This window comes from Octopus sinensis, linkage group LG7 (genome assembly GCF_006345805.1).
Source record: "Octopus sinensis linkage group LG7, ASM634580v1, whole genome shotgun sequence".
Taxonomy (NCBI): Eukaryota; Metazoa; Mollusca; class Cephalopoda; order Octopoda; family Octopodidae; genus Octopus; species Octopus sinensis.
The window spans coordinates 64,294,674-64,318,627 of record NC_043003.1 but is presented as its reverse complement, the minus strand read 5'-3'; the positions used below and the strand labels follow the sequence as shown (position 1 = coordinate 64,318,627).

Sequence of the window (23,954 nt, the reverse complement as noted above, 5' to 3'; positions counted from 1 at the left end):
AGCAGCTAAATTATGGGGACATAAACATATGCAGGTGTGACTGTGTGGTAAGAAGCTTGCTTCTCAACCACATGGTCCTGGGTTCAGTCCTACTGCATGGTACCTTGGACAAGTGTCTTCTACTATAGCTTCAGGCTGACCACAGCCTTGTGAGTGGATTTGGTAGATGAAAACTGGAAGAAGCCTGTCGTATATATATATATTATTGTGTCTGGGGAGAGTCATTCTCTTTTAGTGCCATATTACTTAACAAATTCACCAGTTTGATTTCCACTCTGTCAATGACTGCTTAATAGGTTGCAAGAAACAACGAAAATTTTAGAAAAAAATAAATAGGTAAATGAGTGGAAATCAAACCAGTGAGTGTGTTAAGTAATAAGGCACTAAAAGAGAATGATTCTCTCCAAAAACAATAAAATATGCTTCAGCACTCAAATTCACATAAAGAATCTTGCAAACCAAATACAAACATGATATATATATATATATATATATATATATATATATATAGGCGCAGAAATGGCTGTGTGGAAAGTAGCTTGTTTAATAACCACATAGTTCTGGGTTCAGTCTCACAGTGTGGTACCTTGGGGACGTATCTTTAATATAGCTTTGAGCCAACCAATGCCTTGTGAATGGATTTGGTAGATGGAAACTGAAAGAAGCCCATCATATACATGTGTGCGAGTGTGTTTTTGTGTGTCTGTGTTTGTCCCCCCAACTTTGCTTGACAACTGATGCTGGGGTGTTTACGTTCCCATAACCTAGCGGTTCAGCAAAAGAGACTGAGAGAATAAGTACTAGGCTTACAAAGAATAAGTCCTGGGGTCGATTTGCTCAACTAAAGGCAGTGCTCCAGCATGGCCGCAGTCAAATGATTGAAACAAATAAAAGAATAAAGAATAAAAGAATATATATATATATATATATATGAGTGTGTGTGTGTGTGTGTGTGTGTCTTTGTGCCCATGTTTATCCTTGTGACTTAGTGGTTCAATAAGAGCGATCAATAGAATAAGGACCATGTTTAAAAAGAAAAATGTACCAAGGTCATTTCATTCGACCATAAATTCTTATATACATATACAACAGGCTTCTTTTAGTTTCCATCTACAAAATCCAATCACAAGGCTTTGGTCAGCCCAAGACTGAAGTGGAAGACACTTGCCCAAGATGCCTAGCAGTAGGATTGAACTTAGAACTATATGGTTGAGAAGCAAACTGTTTACCACACCGCCATACCTGCACCTATACATAAACTGTTTATAAATGCATAACTCACTGTTTCTTGGATTGTTTACACAAGTACATATTGCATTGCAGACAATAACAAGAAGCTCAACATTCTGTACAATGGCATTTTCCAAAATGTCTCTTTCCTTTGTCTTCTTGTCTGTTATTGATCTGTAGAAAGAAAGTAACAAAGAAATTTGCAAAATCAGTTATTTAATTTAATTCTTCTTTTAGGTTTTCTTGAAGTTTAGAATCTGAAGTAAAAGTGTGTGACTGAGAAATTAGTAATAAAAAAACTCATTGATATTATTTTATGGAAGAGATTTACCAAGACCATTGTCTGCAGAGAACATTCCACATTATCTCAGACAGCAAATACTCAGACCAATAGATTCTTCAATCTGTTTATGGTTTGCCATATACTGCAGGCACATTTAGATTTTACAAAGCCAAACACATGAGTGATTTCTTTTGCAAACATGTCAGGCCAGATACTACTTTCTACCATTCATGGGATTATCCAAATATATAGATACTTTCCTAGAATTGTTCCATAGGTCTGTTCTATTTAGATTAGTAGAATCAGTCATGCAGTGAAAGACCTCATCTGAACTTTCATTGCAACTTGAACATATATTGGCAGTTTCTGAATGTAGGTCACCATGGTAGTCATTTAGTGTGGACCATAATCTGAAATGCAATGAGTTCCTCTATGCAACTAGATTTCTGTGGTAGGCATTCTTCTTTCTTGTATTTGAAGAATCAGTCTGGCCTGGAAGTATGAAGTTTACCGCCAGCACTAGCACCACCACCAAGTTGTCTATCTAGCCATGTTATTAATATCGTTGTAACATACACTGATAGAATTGGTAAAGCTTCAGACAAACTGGGTCGTTAGTTAAATCTTTATACAATTTGAACCTGAATCCTGCAGATGTTGACTTTGTCTTTCCTTTTTCCAAGGGTTGATAAAAGGAAGTATCAGTCAAATATTGCTGTTGATCGACCACAAGGTTTAGTCTTTGCTGTGGTGTGGTGGCTTGTGCACCTCAATGACCCAGAGGACTAAGTCAGCAGAATGCAGGCTCCTCATAGGGGCTCTCAAGCAGAACAGGTCGAAGAACAGAGGCCAAATTAATATGGACCATGTCTTCCTTGAGGTAAAAATGGGTTTGTATAGGGCCAACAACTCTACCTAGAAAATATAATCCAAATACATAGAAGCAGAGATAACAATTCAAAACCAAGAAAACCTGAGCAAAAAAGGGCCTTTTCTCAGAGAAACATAAGCCCTAACCTGGAATCCTCAAGGGAAGCAGAAGAGGACACAATAAAAAATAGATGAAGGTGAAATACTGAGGCAGAGCTGAAAAAGCAGAAAGGATCCAGAGTGGATAATAGTGGAGAAAACTCATCAATGATTTACACTCCATCTGAAGAGAAAGAATAAAGAGAAGAGATTGGTGTTGATACAGTCAACAGTATCCGCCTACCAAATTTCTGGTCTTGTGCCTACAACAGACAACATTAATCTATTTATTGTGTGTATTTCTGCTGTAATTGTATTTTGAAATGTAACAGTTTTGGTAATCTATATTTTATTGCATTTGTATATGATGACAACTGTATTGAATTGAGCTGCATATTTTTGGCAGTAGCAATTAATTTCTCATCAAATGAAATCTGAATTAAAGAGAATGGTGCTAACAGAATTATAGATCAATAATGTAATCTGAAAAAAAAAAAAAAAAAGCACTGATCTGATTGATCTCCAATTACAAAATTTATTTAGAAGAGTAAGTGCTAATGAAGAGCGTAAATCATTTAAAAGCTGCTTTATTATCTTAATATATTATAGCCAAGTAATTAACACAAATTATATATTTTTTGGCTTCATTAAAAATCACACACATATATATAAAACAGACGGAAGTTCTTTCCAATCAATAATTTTCTTTCAACATCCTAGCAACATTTTACATAAAATACAGAGGGCTGTTAACAACTAAATCTTATACACAAGCAATTTATTGTATCCTTCAACACTTTAAATCTTTTCTTTACCACCAACCTCAGTCTCTTCTCAAATATTAAGGTACTTTTCTTTTTCTTTTCAGCTTTACTTGTTTCAGTCATTCGAATGTGGCCATGCTGGAGTACAGCCTTTAGTAGAACAAATCGATCCTAGGACTTATTCTTTGTAAGCCTAGTACTTATTTTATTGATATCTTTTGCCAAACCACTAAGTTACAGGGACATAAACACACCAGCATCGGTTGTCAAGCGATGGTGGGGGGACGAATACGGACACACACATACATGTATATATATATATATATATGCATGCCTTTCCTCCCTTGGACACACAAAGACCTGTTGAGGCAAGCGAAGTCGATATCGAACCTCATCCGACGACAGGCACCTATGCCAACCCCCCTTTGCTTGCAAAGACCTGTTGGGGCAAGTGAAATCGGAATCGAAATTGAACCAATCCTATGACTGGCACCCGGCAGATGCCAGGACCCCTGGACTGGAGATACGTAAAAAGCACTATCCGAATCGTGGCTGATGCCAGCGCCGCCTCGACTGGCTTCCGTGTCGGTGGCACGTAAAAAGCACCATCCGAATCGTGGCCGAAGCCAGTGCCGCCTCGACTGGCTTCTGTGCAGGTGGCACATAAAATGCACCAATCCGACCGTGGCCGATGCCAGCCTCGCCTGGCACCAGTGCAGGTGGCACGTAAAAAGCACCCACTAGACTCACGGAGTGGTTGGCGTTAGGAAGGGCATCCAGCTGTAGAAACATTGCCAGATAAGACCGGAGCCTGGTGCAGCCTTCTGACTTCCCAGATCCACGGTCGAACCATCCAACCCATGCTAGCATGGAGAACGGACGTTAAACGATGATGATGATAAATATATATATACATACACGATGGGCTTCTTTCAGTTTCCATCTACGAAATCCACTCATGGTCGGCCTGAGGCTATAGTAGAAAACACTTGCCCAAGGTGCCATGCAGTAAGACTGAACCTGGAACCATGTGGTTGGTTAGCAAGCTACTTACCACACACCCACTCCTGTGCCTATCTATAGGAATTATTGATCACAAGCTCAAACCAACAGTTAAGCCTATGCATAGTCCCTCAAATTCCATTCTATACCTGTGCTGGTGCCACATAAAAAGATGGAGAATGAAAGAAGCCTATCGTGTGTGTGTGCTAAAATGTATGTGCATGTACCCTTGTCTAGACACCATGTGACGGTTGTTAATAAGGATTATCATCATATAAGGGAGGTTGTTCATTTTCATGACAAAATGTGCCTTGCTGTGGGAAAATATCACCTTGGTTGGAAACAGGTGAGGGTTGACAACAAGGAAGGTATCTGGATGAAGAAAATCTACCTGAACAAATTTGGTTTGACCCATGGAAGCAAGGAAAAAGTGGACAGATGATGATGATGATGATGCACTTCTCTGCCTAAATTGTTTAAAAATTTAATTTCAAGTCTATTCTTTTCCTTAAGAGGCTTGCTAGTCCTCAGTCAAAGCATTCAACCCATGCCAGTATGGAAAGTAGATGTTAAACAATGATGATGATGATATTAATATCCAATATTTACAACATTCTTGAAGGGGTTGGCAGAATTTTGAATTATTTACACACAAGTAGTCACAATATTTGCAGTTCAGGTGTTAAAATTGTAGGTCACTGTTAAGGTCCTTGTGATTAAATATTGTGAAGTTGTAACCATGTGCATAGGATTGCACAGAGATCATGTGTAGTGGGGAGTTCCTTTAAGCTTGAATCTTCAACAAAAGCAAGAGCTGTTATGAATATTAAATTCATATACTGACATGACAGCCATGAACATTTTTTAAGGTCTGGGATTTGAAATATATTCTCAGGTATAAATGTGCATATTTAAGACTAAATTACAAAATAAAAAGGTTGTCAAAAAGTTACTTTCCTTGTCTCTTATAGAACTGTCAGTGATTCCCCAAATATAATTTCTGGGCATAGCATTTTTATTACTTGTTTTAGTCATTGAACTGTGACCATGCTGTGGCACTGCCCTGAAGGGTTTAGTCAAATAAATCAACCCCAGGACTTATTTTTTAAGCCTGGTTCTTATTCTCTCAGTCTTTTTTGCTAAACTGTTAATTTACAGGGATGTAAACAACCCAACACTGGTTGTCAAGTGATAGTAGGGAAAAACACACAAAAACATGCACACATATCTCCTGGTGGTGCTCCCACAGGGCTGAAACGAATACATATACATACACACACACACACAATGAGCTCTACACAGTTTCCACCCATCAAATCCACTGACAAAACGTTGGTCGGCTAAGGGCTTTAGTATACGATGCTTCTCCAAGCAGCCATGCAATTCCAATTCCAAAACCTGCATATAAGTTGCTGAAACTATTTTCTCCAAGAAGATTCAAATAATGAATATTCATAGTTTAAATTTTTAAAATGGTAATAAAAAAAAAAATTAGCCTAATTTTATAGATAATATAATTCTAATTAATTCTGCATGTCTCTAATATCTATTATGAATCACCTATCACAAACACATCTTTTGTATGGATTTCATTTAGCAAACAGGAAATTTAAATAAGAAATATAAGAATACAAAGTCATATCTTCAAGCATGAATTGTCATTCCGACATTGAAATTTTAATGAGGATAAAGATTATACTAAAACAAATTTTATTTATTCATGCACGTTTAAAGGCAAATCCAGAATTAATCCCTTTAAGAGAATGTCAACCAAGTTTGGATATTTTAAAGAACTAAGTTCAACATTAATTTCATTTTATGTTTGTGCAGCTGAGTTGTATATATTAAAATTTTATGCTACACACTCTAAAACCGTTTGAAAAAGAATCTTTGCAAGTTAAAACTCCTTAAACAGAAATTTATATCACCAAAACATAAAAAAATCTTTAGAACAAATAAATGTGATTATGAAATAAAACAGGAGGTGGATAAGATGAAAGACATTCATAATTGACATGGAATAATCCTTGGGTTCATGAAGTTGATTTATGACAAGGAGAGCATCTACAAAGGGTTTCTAATTTTAAGTAGAGGATAGGCACAGGTAAAAATCTGTGGAAAGCAGGATCCTTTAGACCTTTTCTTACTATATTTCTTTTAAAATAAATTGCGCTTTATCACTGTTTCAATGTCCACTTTCCCATGCTTGAACATACATACATCATGGTTGGCGTTTGGAAGGGCATCCAGCCAAAACTAACCTCCCATGTGCTAGTGCCAAGTAAAAAGCCCCGAGTCCACTCTGCAGAGTGGTTGGTGTTAGGAAGGGCATCCAGCCATAAAATCCCTGCCAAAACAGACACACTAGCCCAGGGTAGTTTTTCTACCTGGCTGGCACCTGTCAACCGTTCTACCCATGCATGCATGGAAAATGGACATTAAACAATGATGAATAGGCCAGACCGAGTTTATTGAAGCAGATTTTCTATGGCTGGATGAAATTGCTGTTGCCAACACGTACCAGCTTTCAAGCAAGGAAATATATCTCCTCATGGGTAGGCGTGTCCCAGCAGAGTATCACATGTGGATGACATTCATTTACAAGAACCATGCAATGTCAAGACAAGGAAACACACAAACACTCTCGCATAAATGCAGCTGTATGTTCAGCCTTGATTGGACGTAACTGATTCCATAGATGAAAGATAAATAGTAGGTGGCATCAACTGGATTAGAAGAGGACAGTATACCAAATTTGAAGTTAAAGAGAGATGATAACATGCTTATTTTGTCAAGATCAGATTCACTCCATTCAATTTTTAATTCAGATTTCAGAATTGTCTCCCTTGTTTTTTATGACCAGAATTAATCATTAAAATTAAAGATTTCTCTCCTCACTACAAATGCCATTTTAAATTAAACTGTTTGGGCTCATTATGTTAAATGTGTAACAATATGTTTTTCACGTAGAGGCATCCTGGTAATTTTCCTCTCAATCAATATTTTAATATAATTCTGTTTGCTTAAGCACAAGCATTCAGTCATTTTAGAAGGAGCAAAAGTGAAAACCTCAGATTAAGCAACTGCCAAGATGGCCCAGACAATAATGGCAGATCTCCAAAACAATAAATCAAAGCATCTGCTACAATAACCCCGGACAGACCAAAGACTTGTGAATGGATTTGGTAGACAGAAACTGAAACAAAGTTCATTGTGTGTGTGTGTGTGTGAATCAGTGTTTGTATCACTTTGTCTTTACATAGTGTGATAGTTGTTAAATGAATCATTTCTAATCTAGGCACAGGGCCCAAAATTTCAGGGGAGGGAGCCAGTTGATTAGATTGACCCTAGTATGCAACTGGTACTTAATTTATTGACTCCAAAAGGATGAAAGTCAAAGTCAACCTTGGCAGAATTTAAACTCAGAATGTAAAGATAGTTGTGAAATGATTGTCACAGTCATACATGTTGTGGCATCCATTTCCAAAACTCTGTGAAAACGTGTGGCCAAGGGAAATATTACCAATATTCTGCAAGGGAAAATATTACCTTGCTTGGAAACAGGTAAGCATTGGCAACAGAAAGAGCATCCAGCTGTAGATGATCTGCCTCAATAAATTCTGTCCAACCCATGCAAGCATGGAAAAGTGGACATTAAAATGATGATGATAATGATGATGATGACTGATTAAACTAGTAATAAAACCAATTCTTCAACTGGAACACATTTTCAGCAGAAATATTTTGTACATTCCTTGTACAAAGTTTATTTTTCAAGTCTCCATAAAAAAATGCAAAATGATCAAAACATACCTGAATAAGGCAAGAAGATTTTTCAAGCAAGTGGATTTTCTGCAAATCATCTGACCATAACCTAGAATGGTACAAAAGAAACAAATATTCTTTTCCGAAGATAAAAAATCCATTTTATACATATCTTAAATAAAGGTTTCATCCTGTAAACACCTATCAAAACAAAATATATATTTTTGAATATATATTTAATATTTTTATGCATTTAACTTACATCAACTTTATACTGTAAATATGTGGCATGTCAGAAAGAAAAAAAAAGTGGGGAAAAAATTATTTGACAATTTAGGGCTTTTGAGATGTGGAAACATGTTGATATGGAATGTTAGAATACAATACTACTCTAACATATAAAATATTACTGCTACTACACACATACTGTATGTCAAAAAAGAAAAGAAAACTGACACAACAACGGTGAAGGTGCATGGCCTAGTGATTCAGGTGTTGCATTCATGATTGCAAGATTGCAGTTTCAATTTCTGGGCCAAGTGGTGTTCTTTAGAAAAAAGGACTTCATTTTACAGTGGAGGTGCGTGGTTCAGTGGTTAGGCTGTTGAACCCATGATTGTAAGATTCATCATCATCCATTATTTTAAATCCAGGTTTTGTCCCTGTTAACAGGGGTGGGCAGATCTACTTCAATGCCATAGCAACCATCTAGCCTGGTTTTGGATGTCCTCCCTCCTCAAGCCAGCTCTACCACTCTCCTCCTCCACCTGTCCTCTCCACATTTTCCTCGGTCTACCTTGCTTCTGCTGTCCATTTACTTCAGACTTTAGCACCCTCTTCAGAACATGCTCCTCGTCCCTCCTCAACATATGACCATACCACAGCCCTCCATTTGCCCTTGCCAGCCATTCCACTGATTCCTCCAACACCAGCATTGTGGTTTCAGTTCCTGGATCAGACGATGTATTATGTTCTTGAGCAAGACACTTCATTTCACTTTGCTCTAGTCCCATCTCCTGGCAAAAATGAGTAATCTGGTGACGGACTGGTATCCCATCCAGGTGGAGAATAGACATCATCATCATCATTTAAAGTCCATTTTCCATGTTGGCATGGGTTGGATGGTTTGACTGAAGTCTGGAGAGTCAGTAGGATGCACCAGGCTCCAATCTGATCTGGCAATGTTTCTACAGCTGGATGCCCTTCTGAGTGCCAACCACTGCGAGAGTGTAGTGGGTGCTTTTTACTTACCACCAGCACAAGAGTCAGTCATGCAGTCCTGACATCGATCATGTTCGGATAGTGCTTTTTACATGCCGTGAAATTGGCCCTTACGAGTTGGTACGACTTGAGGAGGCAACTTTAACTTCTACTATATTTCCCATTACTCAACTGTAAAAGAATAATCCTGTGATAGACCAGTGTCCTGTTCAGGGTCACATTGTGATCCTAGTCATTTGTACACCATGGAATCTAGGTAACTGACCCTACAGGTCCTAGGATTGAGGTAATAATTCCCAGGGGTTGATGATAACAACAATCCAACTTCTGGCCTGCATGCATGCTGTCTCTTCACTAGCTTTTCTACCACAGCGAAAAGACCCACGGGCCCTTGGAACTCATGACATCTCTACTGTGGCCCACTTAGCTCATCTATACCCTGTGTCACCCATTAAAGTTCACCATGTTTACCCACCATCTCATTAACCATTTAATCCAGTCCTCCTTCCACAGGAGGTTAGCCTTCTGGAATTTCTTCTCTGTCCAAGTATTTTTCTGGCAGCCATCAATTTGCAGCTGTTCAAGAAGGACATGAACCACATCGATTTAACTGATCTCAGAAGACCTGCAAAGGCCATGAGTGTAGGATACAAGGCGTTCTGGCACAGCCATTTCAGCACCTCCAAGACTATACAAAGAGATCAGTACAGTTCAGCTTTAACATCTCTAATTTGACATTCACTGGGAAAATGTAGATGGAGAGAGAATTTCAGGGAATTGACATTCTGCAAAGGAAGGACCAGATGAATTGGTTAGCACAAGATTTGTTGGGTGAGATACAGTTGGAGAAATGAATGTGCCACATGGTCCTGGTTAGAGGAGGTATCATGCAACTGTCTTGTTCAGGGGAGTAGATGCTTTTCTAGGGTAGGAGACATTTTTGTACAACAATGGCTGTGCCATACCTATCTGGTGTCGCTGGTTTGATGCTAACTTATTTCACATCAAACAATGTTCCTCTTGTTCTCTCCCTCCATCCATCTCTGTTTGTGTTTGTCAGCACATTTCACTTGATTTGTAAAAGGAGAAGGGAAGTACTTATGCCAATCATATTTAGTTGATAACTTCTTGCTCTCTCTCTCTCTCTCTGTTTATGTGTGTGAGCATATTTTTCTTTCTGTGTATGAGAAGAGGGGAAGGTTTATTTCAATCGTGATCAATTAATGAATTGTAATGTCTTCCTCTCTTTCAATCTGTACGTGTATATTTCTGCGTGTGCATGTGTGTACGTGCTTGATTCCAATTCCAAAATAGGCAAGCATGGAAAATTGGACATTAAAATGCTGATGAATATGGTGGCGATGATGATGATTATGATTTCAAAAATTAAAGCTAGATATCAATATCAACCTTACAATTAGGAGAGCCTATCTCGCTTAATTTACTTCGCAACCATCTAGAAATGGCAGCGAGATCTCAAGTTACATTTACTGTCCAGAAGAGAAAAAAAAGGTAGAGGGGTAATACATTGGATAATGTACTTCCAGATATATTTAGCCAGAAGAAAAGAACAGATGGAAGTGTCATGGTTGGACTGTTTATGATCATAGTTCTGTTCGATCAAGGCTGGGCTGGAGTTAAACAACATTATTAACAAAATGACCAATTTTATCTGGGAATCTGCAGGCCAGAATTTAAACAACTAGCTTACTCTCTGAATTTGTGCTCAATTATTTTCTTATGATATTATCTCCTGTCTTGGAGATAGAGAAGGAAACCAAAAGATGTTGTTAACTTGTTATCAGCAAGAAAACGTAAAGACAATACAAGTAAAATTGAACGAGTGATGATTCATCTAGACTGATGATTTGGTATTATTGATCTTTTGTTGAAATTCAAGCATCTTCTTAAAATTTTTAAATTGAAACATTTCTGGTAATTATGGACAGTCTGATTCCTATCTTGGCAAAATGCCTGACAGCTTATCAGAAACAGAGAAATACATTTTTTCCCTTCTTTCGTCTATTGTTCATTCACATCAGAAGATAATGTAAAGAGGTCTTTTGATCTTGTTGCTATATATTTAATTCTTACAGTGGTTTTAGTCATTGGACTGTGGCCATTCTGGGGCACTGTTTCCAAAAGTTTACTCAGATATATCAACTCCAGTACTTGTTTTAGTCTGGTGCCTACTTTATCAATCTCTAATTGTTGGGCCACTAAGTTACGGAACATATAGGAACACAAAATAAAAATAAAAGACATCAGTGTGGACCAGTGTGTGTGTAGCACCATTCAAGCGTGATCGTTGCCAGAATCACCTGACTGGCTCTCATGCCGGTGGCACATGTAACGCACCCACTACACTCTCAGAGTGGTTGGCGTTAGGAAGGGCATCCAGATGTAGAAACTTTACCAGATCAGATTGGAGCCTAGTGCAGCCTTCTGGCTCGCCAGTCCTCAGTCAAACCGTCCAACTCATGCCAGCATGGAAAGTAGATGTTAAACAGTAATGATGATATATAATAACTGTAATTATATATGTGCTCCATTTAAAGTGACTAAACCTAAATAATTGACTAAAAAAAGATGGGCCAAAGCGCCGAACCACTGGAAATTGAACATGACATCAATGCTTACACTGCTCTGTACACACGCAATTCAGCCAAATTTAATGTATAGATAATTGTAGTCTAGTATATATATATTTTTATAGATTTGTAAACAAACCAGATTAGTGGTCAGCTGGGAGCCAGCCTATCAGGTTTCTGGGACCAAGCTCAGCCCTGAGCTGGTCATGCAGTTCCGAAGAAGTAGTTATCATTGACATTACTATCCAGTGCAAGCAGGGCAAGGTGCTACACGATACAACCCGTGAAAAGGAGAGGAAATACTAGCCACTTATCTCCCGCCTTAGAAGGGAGCTAGATCTGCTGGTACAGATGCACAATGATATTGTGTTCAGTTCCCAGTGGTTTGGCCCATCCTTTTTTGGTCATTTGCTTATGCTTAGTCGCTCTAAACGGAGCATATATTATTTTATAAATAATATATATTAACAGATATTAAAAAATACTTACGTGGCCAATGCCAGCGACTCGTGGTCAATGCCAGCGCCGCCTCGACTGGCTTCCGTGCCGGTGACACATAAAATACACCAATCCGACCGTGGCCATTGCCAGCCTCGCCTGGCACCTGTGCAGGTGGCACGTAAAAAGCACCCACTACACTCACGGAGTGGTTGGCATTAGGAAGGGCATCCAGCTATAGAAACATTGCCAGATAAGACTGGAGCCTGGTGCAGCCTTCTGGCTTCCCAGATCCCCGGTCGAACCGTCCAACCCATGCTAGCATGGAGAACGGACGTTAAACGATGATGATCATGTGTCGCACTTCTCTATAATTTACAGTCATCAGGTTTGTTTACAAATTTAGAAATATATAGTGTACTGTTCTGTTATGGTAAGATTAACATATGTATACACATGCTGTGGAATCCACTGGTTGTGGCCATTAACACAAATAAGTAGCCACCATAATATTTGCTAGGGAAAATATAAATACAGTTACAATAATTTAATACCAGGTATGGCTCAGTGGTTAAGAAGCTTGCTTCCCAACCATGGGGTCTATTGCACAGCATCTAGGCAAGTGACTCTTACTATAGCCATGGGCCGACCAAATCCCTGTGAGTGGATTTGGTAGATGGAAGCTGAAAAAAGCCTGTTATATATGTATATGTGTTTGTGCGCACCCTTGTCTCGATAATCACATGATGATTGTAAGTGAGCGTCACCTTCATACAAGCAGGGTTGTTCATTTCCTGTCTACTATGGGGAAATATTACCTTGCTGGGAAGAAGTGAGAGTAGGAGAAGGGATAGGCATCTGGCCATAGAGAATCTGCTACAACAAATTCCGTCTGACGCAAGCAAGCATGAAGAAGAAGACATTAAAATGATGATTATGAAAACAACATTTATTTGGTATGAATACTAAAGTAAATTTAGAAATTAACAATTTCAATTATTAGATATTTAATATCTTCATCATTTTGAACAGCAATTTATTTGCAATAATGGAAACAGTGAAAATTAAAGGCCAAACATTTACTTTGCTTAATGATAATATCATCGAAGGAGTTGATAAATAAAGTATAATATATATTGATGATGATATATATATATCTACAAAATAGAGTTTGTGTGTCTGTGTGTGCATGCATGCACATGTATATGTGTGTATATTCCTTATGTATTCAAAAACTTAGTTACCAAATTTGACATATGAAGTATCAAAAGATTCAGTAATCTTTCGGCTACTAAACAAACTCTATTTTCATTTACATATTTGCATTACAAAAATTTAACATTATAATCTTCCTAGAGGTCTACTATTGTAAATGACATTTTATACCACCACCACCATCACATCAAATTTTCTATATGAGTATGTGCGTGTCTGTTAGATACGTTAGGCCGATGACTGAGAAGTATATGTGTGTGGGTGTATGTGTGTATCAGTATACATACATTTCTGTAAAGATTGACACACACACACACACATCTAAAGACAGAGAGAGACACACAGAGGGACAGAAATAGCCGAGATGTGAATGAATGTATGTCTGTGTGTGTCTGTCTTAGTATATGTATGTGAGTGTATGTGAGACTGTGTGTGTGTGTGTGTGTGTGTGTGTGAATGTATGTGTGATAATTTTTATAGGTTAAGCCTCACACAATTAAACACACACATCGACACGTACATATACATATGTGTATTAGTGTGTCCTTATGCAGTCAGAAACTTAGTTGCCGATTTTGACGTATGGGGTATCAAAAGATTCAGTAATCTTTCAGCTACCAAATAAACTTTATTTTCATTTACATATTTGCATCACAAAAAATTAACATTATAATCTATCTAAAAGCCAACTATCATAATCAGCATTTTATACCACCACTACCATGTCACATTTTCTATATGAGTGTGTGTGCCTGTGAGTTGTGTGTGTGTGTGCATTTTTTTACATACATTAGGCTGATGACTGAGAAGAATATGAGTGTGAGTGTATGTGAGGGTGTATGTGTGTATGTCAGTATACATACATTTTTGTGATGACTGACACACACACACACACATGCACCTAAAGACAGAGAGACACAGAGAGGGACAGAGATAGGCCTGAGGTGCGCGTGAATGTATGTCGGCGTGTGTTCGTCTTAGTATATGTATGTGAGTGTATATCAGAGTGTATGTGTGTGAGCCTGTGTGATAATTAAACACACACACACACACACATCTACACATACATATGTGTATGAATGTATATGTGTCTGAGTGTGTGTGTGTTTCCACGTTCATTATGTCTATAGTAAACTACAGTAAAGGACATTTTACGTCATTTCAATGAGCCTACATCTAATGAAGTAGCCATCCTTATGGTAGGTGATCCCCATGAAAATCGTGATATTCTCATTTGTGCCCAAGATAACAACCTTAAACGTGTTTCAAAGACTTGTCCCTCTTATGATACTCTCCAGTATCTTCTTAATTTGTGGAATGGACAAGATGGCTATCATTTCAATATTCCACAGATTGAACCTGCAATTACAATTACAAACAAAATGGTGTCGTCAAATGACTTCTATTCTTGGCAACTGATTTTAAGATCAGAACAATCAAATCAATTAAACATGTATCGTGATCTATTTCAGCAATACCTGGTTGACATGCATGCTAAAGTTGAGAGTCAGCATCTCCTCTACATTCATAACAATCAAAAAATGTTAAGGGCTAGAAATTATGTTCATCTCTAAGATGCTCTCCATGTCCTAGAGGCAACAATCATAACAGGTAGTCACAAAGGAGAAAATGTCTTTATTCCGAAAATTCCTCTCATACCTACAGGTGTTCTATTTAAGTTGCCTCAGTTTCCAGTCAAACTAAGTTTTGATATTTCAATTAACAAATCTCAGGGGAAATCTCTCAAGGTAGTTGGACTTGATCTCTCTACTACATGCTTCCCCCACAGCCAACTCTATGTTGTTTGCACACGAGTTGGAAGCAGCAACAATTTATTCATTTCGAGATCAACAAAAAATTACGCAATGAATATTGTTTACCCTGAGATGCTTCAACATTGACAGATTTTCAGCTTGAAATTCTATTATCATTACAATTTTTAAATAAAATATAGATATTTTGAAATAATTATGAGAATATATCTTTATATTTATTGTTTACTAATCTGAATAAGAACAGTAGTAACCCAAGCAACAGCAGGTCATTCAGCTAGTACAATTTATATATATATATATATATAGGGGGAGACACAGATTGACAGTAATTCAAAAGTATGTTCGTCTGTCCTTCTCAGGTTCAGAAATAAGACAAGAATAACAAAGACAAATATATTTGTAAGCTGTATATACCATCATCATCATCATCATCATTTAATGTTTGTTTTCCATGCTGGCTTGAATTGGATGGTTTAACAGGAGCTGGCAAGACTGGGAGCTGTAAGTGGCTCCTTTGTATTTTTTTGGCATGGTTTTTACCGCAGGATGCCCATCTTAATGTCAACCACTTTATAGAGTATACTTGTGTTTTTACATAACACTAACACCAGTACTTTTTACGTGGCACCATCACTGACAAGGTCACCAAGTACCATGCAAGGCAAAGAAGACAAAAGCTTCTCAACTGAAAGTGGGGAATAGTATTACAAGGGGTGAGTTGGAATTCATTTAAAAATTGAACAATAATTAATGTTTTGATGGAGAATGAAATGACTTTATAAGACTCTAATAATAATTGAAGTGAGAAATAATCTACTTACTATTGTTATTGGTTATGCAGGAGATGAAGTATGTCGCTGTATGATGTAAGTTATTGGTATGTATGTCATATGACAGTATTTTGCTTAAATGTTCAAAGACAAAAGATGTAGTCATGAATTTTTGGGAAGAAACTGCAAAAGAAATAAATAAGTGCAAATGAATACATTAAGATAAGTAAATGTCACAGTATAAGAGAGCAGTACAGTTATTCTGGAAGTAGATTTAATAATTTAGAATAAATATAATACAAAAAAAGGTAATCTCTTTCAGTCATAAACCAAAAGAAACACATACTTGCATAAAATACCATATTTTAATGTGTATAAGGAACCCTTTTTTTGTCAAAAATTAGGTTAAAAAATATGGGAGTTTCTTATACATGGATAGTATTATAATCCCTTACAAAACCTTTCTAAATTTTAAGCCCCTAAAATTAGGGAGTTCCTTATACACGTTAAAATACGGTAATTGCTTTAGGGTAGACAGTTACATGGACACAACTGCACCACTGTCTTCTCTTTTCCAGCTGGGGTAAGCATGTATTTCTCCTAAAAGCAAGACACTTATTCTGGTTCCTCTATCATACTTTAACCTCACTTGTGTAGTGCTGGGGAAGTGGCATAAGGCCACCTCCCTCAGTACTACACAACATTTTCAGTTGTGGGGATCTTATTTTGTGAGTTACTTGGTAATCTCATTAATGCTGGTGCCAAGTGAAAAGCATTTAGTACATTCTGCAAAGTGGTAGACATTTGGAAGAGCATCTGCTATAGAAATCATATCAAATCAAAGACAGGAGCTTGGCAGAGTACTTTGGCTCACCAGCACTTCTAGAACCATCCAACCCATGCCAGCATGAGAAATAGATAGATGTTGAAGATTAATAAATTTTCCTCATTTTATCCTCTAAACTTGCACTTTTGTCATAACCCGATCTCCTTTAGCTGCTGGTGAACAACTCTGGATGACTCCAACAGTGCCTGGCCAGTAGAAGCTGTCTTGTTTGGTCCACTGAAGAAGGGTCAGAGAGTTGTTCATTGGTCACTTTCTGTAGATCACATTGTAATTTTTATTCTTTTATTTGTTTCAGCCAATTGACTGCAGTCAGGCTGGAGCACTGCCTTTAGTCAAACAAATCGACCCCCCCTCCCCAGTACTTATTCTTTGTAAGCCTAGTACTTATTCTATTGGTCTCTTTTGCTGAACTGCTAAGTTATGAGGACATAAACACACTGACATCAGTTGTCAAGTGATGGTGGATTATAGATCTATAATCGCCCACGGGCATATAACGTAATGGTTAACAGCATGGGCTACTAACTGCAAGACTGTGAGTTCAATTCCAGGCACTGCCTTGAATAAATAATAACATCAGCAAAAAAATACCTTAGGAATGAGAACTCAGGGTTGGGTTCAAAATTCTACCAGGACACCTGCGTTGATGAGGACACATATCTGTCCAATGTAAATAATGTAGTTTTTAATGCATCACATGGAAAGGGGATTCCCCGAGAATAAAATAGTAATGAAAGGGGTCCCTAGGTAAAACAAATGGTTGAGAACCACTGATCTAGAAGATTACTGACTACAATATGTGATGATCTGTGTGAGTACAATTAAGAATTATCATACATTCAGTTCTCACTGACATTTTATTTTCTCTATTTCATTTAAATTAAACTGAGTCTGATAGCTTTATAGTTATTTATCTTTGTAAAGGTCTCATCTAATTGACCATATTGATAAAACATTTTAAGGTGTAATGTAAGAAGGTTTGATTTAAATCAAAGCTCTTCTCTATCTTGAAATTTTTCCTACATTCCTATTATCATTAATGCTGAATCTCTCCGACAACTACATTAAGGGTACATGTGTCTATGGAGTGCTCAGCCACTTGCACGTTAATTTCACGAGCAGGCTGTTCCATTGATCAGATCAACTGGAACCCCCGTCGTCGTAACTGACAGAATGCTACAATCATTTACCATCAATTTTCCATGCTGGCATTGGTTAAATTTCCCATCACTGAAAGTTCAAGTAATTATTTATGTTTACTTGAAACCTTGGAGTAAATGAATCCCAATTTGGGTTTAGAATTTCTTGATAAATTTCACTTAATTATTCGTCAATTTGCTATTAAGTAACAAATGGATTTTGAATTCATTCCAAAGAGTTTAAACTAAGAATAGAGAACTAAATTTATGTCTATTTGGAATACTTCAACACTCAAATTTTGCAAGAACTCCTAAAGACTTTTATTTAATCTAATATATTTCACTGACGTGGCCGATGACAGTACCACCTGATTGGCACTCGTGCCAGTGGAACGTTAAAAGCACCATCTGAGCATGATTGTTGCCAGGGCCACTGGTTGGCTCCCATACCAGTGGCACATAAAAAGCACCATTCAAGCATGATCATTGCCAGTGTTGCTTTACTGGTACATGTGCTGGTGGCATGTGAAAAACAACATTCGAGCATGGTCGTTGCCAATGCCACCAGACTGGCTCCCATACAGGTAGCACATAAAAAACATCTTTTGAGTGTGGTTATTGCCAGAACTGCCTGACTGGCCCTCGTGCTGGTGGCACATAAAATCACCCACTACACTCCCAGAGTGGTTGGCGTTAGGAAGGGCATCCAGCTGTAGAAATTTTGCCAGATCAGATTGGAGCCTTCTGGCTTGCCAGTCCTCAGACAAACTGTCCAACCCATGCCAACATGGAAAGCGGACGTTAAACGACGATGATGATGATGATGGTGATATTTCCTGGACAAAGTTTATTAGAAGTAAAATGAAATCTCCTCTATACTAAGCAAAAAGTATTAATGCTGTTGTTGCTCACAGTGCTGCTTGGCTAGTGATGTATCTCAATCAATTGGTGACCCCTTAACCCTATATAAACTGTTATTGCATAACATAATTTGTACCTACACATACACAGATGATGTGTTGGAGCAGCTGCAATCTGATGAACTGAATCAACATCATCATTTAACATCCATTTTCCATGCTGGAATGAGTTGGCTGGTTTGAAAGGAGCTGCCCAGGTTCCATTCCTATTTTGGCATGGTTTCTATGGCTGAATGCCTTTCCTAATGCTAACCACATTACGGAGTGGACATGGTAAATATTTCCTGCAGACAAACAGTGGGATAAAATGCAATGCCAAAGCTGACTGGCAGGATTTGAACTTGGTCATTAATCAACAAAATTAATTACTGCTCAGCATGATACCATCTACTTGTCCCATCACAATAAATAGCATTAAGATAATAGTAATAATAATGGCTTTAAATTTTGGCACAAGGCCAGCAATTTTAGGGAGGTGGGGTGAGATTAGTTGCATGATTATATATTTTATGGTTTAAGTTTGCATGTTTCTGAAATAATTAAGGATTGAATTTAAACAAAGTTTCGTATTCTACATTTGAAAGGATTAATGAAGTTCATTGATTAGTCATCATCTGTTGTGGTCATGCAACATGCTGCAAGAAACAAATCAATTCTGTAAATGATTCCCCAGTGCAATATTATAGCAAGCAAGCAAGCTTGCTAGTCTATTGACTATTAAGATTTCTTTCTATAGATATTTTACTACAAGGCTTAGTGACTGTTTCATCTCCCATCTCTTATTGTGAAATGCATGAATATCATTTGCAGTATAATAAAATTTATGATAGTTAAAACCCATGAGCTGTGATAACTATAGGGTCTGACATTTCAGGTCTTGTCCTTCATCTGAGGGTGACAAAAGGAAGAAAAAAAAAATGGTGTTTTTACTTGTTGTAGCATCGTAGAGGAGAACATTATTAATCATAGCCTACAAATCCAGGAATAAGGTACCTGAAGACCATGATCACAATCTTATGCCTTAATCCCTCATTTCTTAGCATAAACCCACCCCCAGTTGCCTTGGGTTTCATAATCTTGTAAGCTGCATGATGACCTCACTAGTGCCAGTGGCATGAAAAAGCACCCTGTTTACTTGTAAAGTGGTTGGCATTAAGAAGGATATCCAACTGTAGAAACCCTGCCAATATAGACACTGTTACACAATGCAGTCTTTGGACACATCAGTTCCTATAAAACTGTCTGACCCATGCCAGCATAGAACATGTATGTTAAATGATAATGATGTGTAAATCTATATACTAAAAAAAAAATGTTCATTTCTAGAGGTGAAATTATAATCCTATAAGTAAATATCTATCTTGTCTCTTGTATTAAGACTTTTAAATATTTTATTATCTTACTATTCTGCCTCCAGGGAGGCAATTATAAGTTGTTAGATTTTCTCTGGAACTACACGTTAATAAAAAACAGGAAAAAAAAAACCAAGTGCTATTAAGGAAAGAAAAATTTAGACATCTGATCAATGGCAGCAGTGAAGGAAGTAATGTCCCGATAGTTTCTTTCGTAATATCTGAAATCAATATTTGTTAAGTAGAACATTTTTTACAAAAATTTATTACTTTATTTCATAGACTTTTATTAGATATGATTTTTTATTAGCGATAATATTTCAGTTCAGAAAAACTAGGAAATTTTTGATTGACATAAATAAGATATCTTTCTAAAATATTATTTTTATTAAGATGATATGCCATTACTAATCATTTTTAATTCAGCTCTTGTTTGGGTAATTTCCTGTTGGCACCAGGTCTATCTATTTATTTATCTCTTTATCTATTGTAAATACTTTCTCTTTAATTTTATGTAATATTTATTTATTTATTCATTGTAAATCAGCTTGAGTGAAGGCAGCCTGTCAAGGAGAGATCTAACTCTTAATGTAAGATAATACAGGGTGAGAAAAGTTTTCATCCTGTAAAACAGCCTGTCTAGTCTATTCTTATTATGGTTCACAGTACACAGACCTTTGAATCATAAAATCCATCATCATCATTTAATGTCCGGGTTGAATGGTTTGACAGGAGCTGGAAAGCTGGAGAGCTGCACCAGGCTCCACTTGTCTGGTTTGGCATGTTTTCTAAAGTGGGATCCCCTTCCTAACACCAACCACTTTGCAGGGTGTACTGAATGCTTTTTATGAAACACCAGCACTAGTGCTTTATATGTGGCACCAGCATGGGTGCTCTATATGTGGGACCAGCACAAGTGCTGTTTATGTGACACCATGACAATGAAATTAAAGTTGAATTTATTTCACTTACTCTTTTACTCGCTTCAGTCATTTGGCTGTGGCCATGCTGGAGCACTGCCTTTAGTCAAGCAAATCGACCCCAGGACTTATTCTTTGTAAGCCTAGTACTTATTCTATCGGTCGAACTGCTAAGTTACGGGGACGTAAACATACCAGCATCGGTTGTCAAGCAATGTTGGGGCAACAAACACAGACACATAAACATATACGCACACATATATATATGATGGGCTTCTTTCCGTTTCCATCTACCAAATCCACTCACAAGGCTTTGGTTGGCCCGAGGCTTTAGTAGAAGACACTTGCCCAAGGTGCCACACAGTGGGACTGAACCTGGAACCATGTGGTTGGTAAGCAAGCTACTTACAACACAGCCACTCCCACGCCTCAAATTTTTAAAAAATTTGTTTCTGAAACTGTAAATTCTCTCTAGAATTAGATGTTTTTTGAAAGCTATGTAACAATTCATCCTTGAGTCTTTACTGTTTCTAATTCAAAATACCTGAAATAATGTTTGGATTTAGAAATAACATGAATTTGAAAGAGTTTCAAGTTATTTAACAGCCATACTCAGCTCTCGTCAGCACTAGATTTTCTGGTTATTTGCAAGTGCTGGGTTTACTGGTTGCACTGGCTATGTTGCTACATTTCACTTTTAATCTGTAAGTTCATTGTTTTTAAGCACAAAATTAACACATTCACAATGTCATCAATTGGTATTTTAGTGTGGTTAGGAAACTTAGCCCTTTTTCTTGGACTTTTCACAGTTGTGATGCAAATTTTTTACAATGCACCAATCATTGGACTTACCATAAATATGTTCACCACATCAAATGAGCATTCTTGGTTATCATCTTTATAAAAGGAGTGGTTGTGGTAAGTTGCTTGCTTACCAACCACATGGCTGTGTGGTAAGTAGCTTGCTTGCCAACCACAAGGTTCCAGGTTTATTCCCAATGCATGGCACCTTGGGTAAGTGTCTTCTACAAAACCTTCTGAGTGGATCTGGTAGATGGAAACTGAAAGAAGCCCATCGTATATATGTGTGTGTGTATATATATATATATATATATATATATGTATGTGTATATGTTTGTATGTCTGTGTTTGTCCCCCCAACAATGCTTGACAACCGATGCTGGTGTGTTGACGTCCCCGTAACTTAGCGGTTCGGCAAAAGAGACCAATAGAATAAATACTAGGCTTACAAAGAATAAGTCCTGGGGTCAATTTGCTCGACTAAAGGCGGTGCTCCAGCATGGCCGCAGTCAAATGACTGAAACAAGTAAAAGAGTAAATCTATTTATATATAAAGCTGAAGTTGTCTGTGTATGGCAAGTTTGGTAGCTCTCAACTAACACTATCTCCTCCGAGACCCTGCAGCGCAAGTTGACCAAAATTGAGAGTATGATAGAAGGCTTGCTCTTCCTTCCGTAGAAGAAAAAATTCAAATCAGACCATGCTAACACCAAAAATTATTTACATCAAAAAGGTGCTTTTTTTTTTTCTATGAAAATCCCTATTTTTTGACTGCTGTGTCGCCATTTTTCGGTGTATTTCAACCAGAAAAATGTTCACTTAAAGAGAATAATAAGCTATATAATGCACAATTTTTACTTTTCAAAAATTCCAATTTTAAAGGTTCGAAACAAACCCGAGCAATGCCAGGCAACTGCTAGTATACATATATTTCTATTTCTCTTTAAATATAACTAACAAAAACATATAGCAGTTTGTGACAGGCAACTAATAAAAACAATAAACTAATTAAAACACATTTAAATGAAAAAAGGCATTGGAGGGGTGATGCATACCTTGCACACACAGAAGGATAAAATAAAATTTAATTTAATAAATATATTCTCAGACAAATTCATAGTTCAACAAAATTACATCAAGAGTTATTTCCCCTGCTTATCGTTGATGCATATGTAACAAAGAAAAAAAAAACATTCTGATTCACCCGTCTGCCAGTTTTGAAGATAAACCAAAATTTAATGAGTTTGAGTCACTCACCCAATGAGTATTTCTGTCAAATTTGGTGAAAATCTGTTAAGCCATTTTCCAGTAATTTTGCAAACACACAGACAAAGACAAGCGACTACAATACTCCGCTTTTGTTTACGTGTGCTGGGTAAAAAAGATTTTCTCTTCATATTACAATTATGGTTATCTGTGACAGAACTTTTCATCCAACAGGCATTCAAGCAAAATTCATTCTTAAAATTTTTCTTGGAATATTATATTCAGGAATAAGTTATCCAGTGTATTCAAACATTATAAAGGCACGTAATTTAATGGCTAGGATATTTAGCTCATGATTCTAAGGTTGGGAGTTCGATTTCCAGCAACATGCTTTGTCCTTGGGCAAGACACTTCATTTCACATTGCTCCAGTCCACTCAACTGGCAGAATTGAGTAGTGCCTGTATTTCAAAGGGCCAACCTTGTCACATTCTGAGTCATAATAAATCTTCCTGAAAACTACATTAAGGGTATACGTGTCTGTGCAGTGCTAAGCCACTTGCATGCTAATTTCATGAGCAGGCTGTTCTGTTGATTGGATCAACTGGGACACTCGTCATAACCAACAGAGTGCCAGTATAAAGACAGAAGGGTGAAGCTTGAAGGCGATATGGCTGCTATTTTTAGAAGGTCAAGTAACCATGTAGGTGGTTTATTTGAATAACAGAACAGAAATTCTCTGACTAG

General features: G+C 37.3%; 1 protein-coding gene across 3 annotated transcripts in view; it reads right to left on the bottom strand.

The window, feature by feature from the left end:
- LOC118764264 (telomere repeats-binding bouquet formation protein 1-like) overlaps window positions 1-23,954 on the bottom strand; it is a 139,577-nt gene that overhangs the window by 60,540 nt on the left and 55,083 nt on the right. For all 3 annotated transcript variants that reach the window (XR_005000064.1, XM_036504812.1, XM_036504813.1), the window contains exons 4-6: window positions 16,075-16,206; window positions 8,062-8,122; window positions 1,283-1,404 (exon numbers count right to left, since the gene is read on the bottom strand). Coding sequence is in view for 2 of the 3 variants with exons in the window: in XM_036504812.1 (XP_036360705.1) it covers window positions 1,283-1,404; window positions 8,062-8,122; window positions 16,075-16,206 (315 nt within the window). In the remaining variant the exon portion in view is untranslated. The remainder of the gene's footprint in view (window positions 1-1,282; window positions 1,405-8,061; window positions 8,123-16,074; window positions 16,207-23,954) is intronic.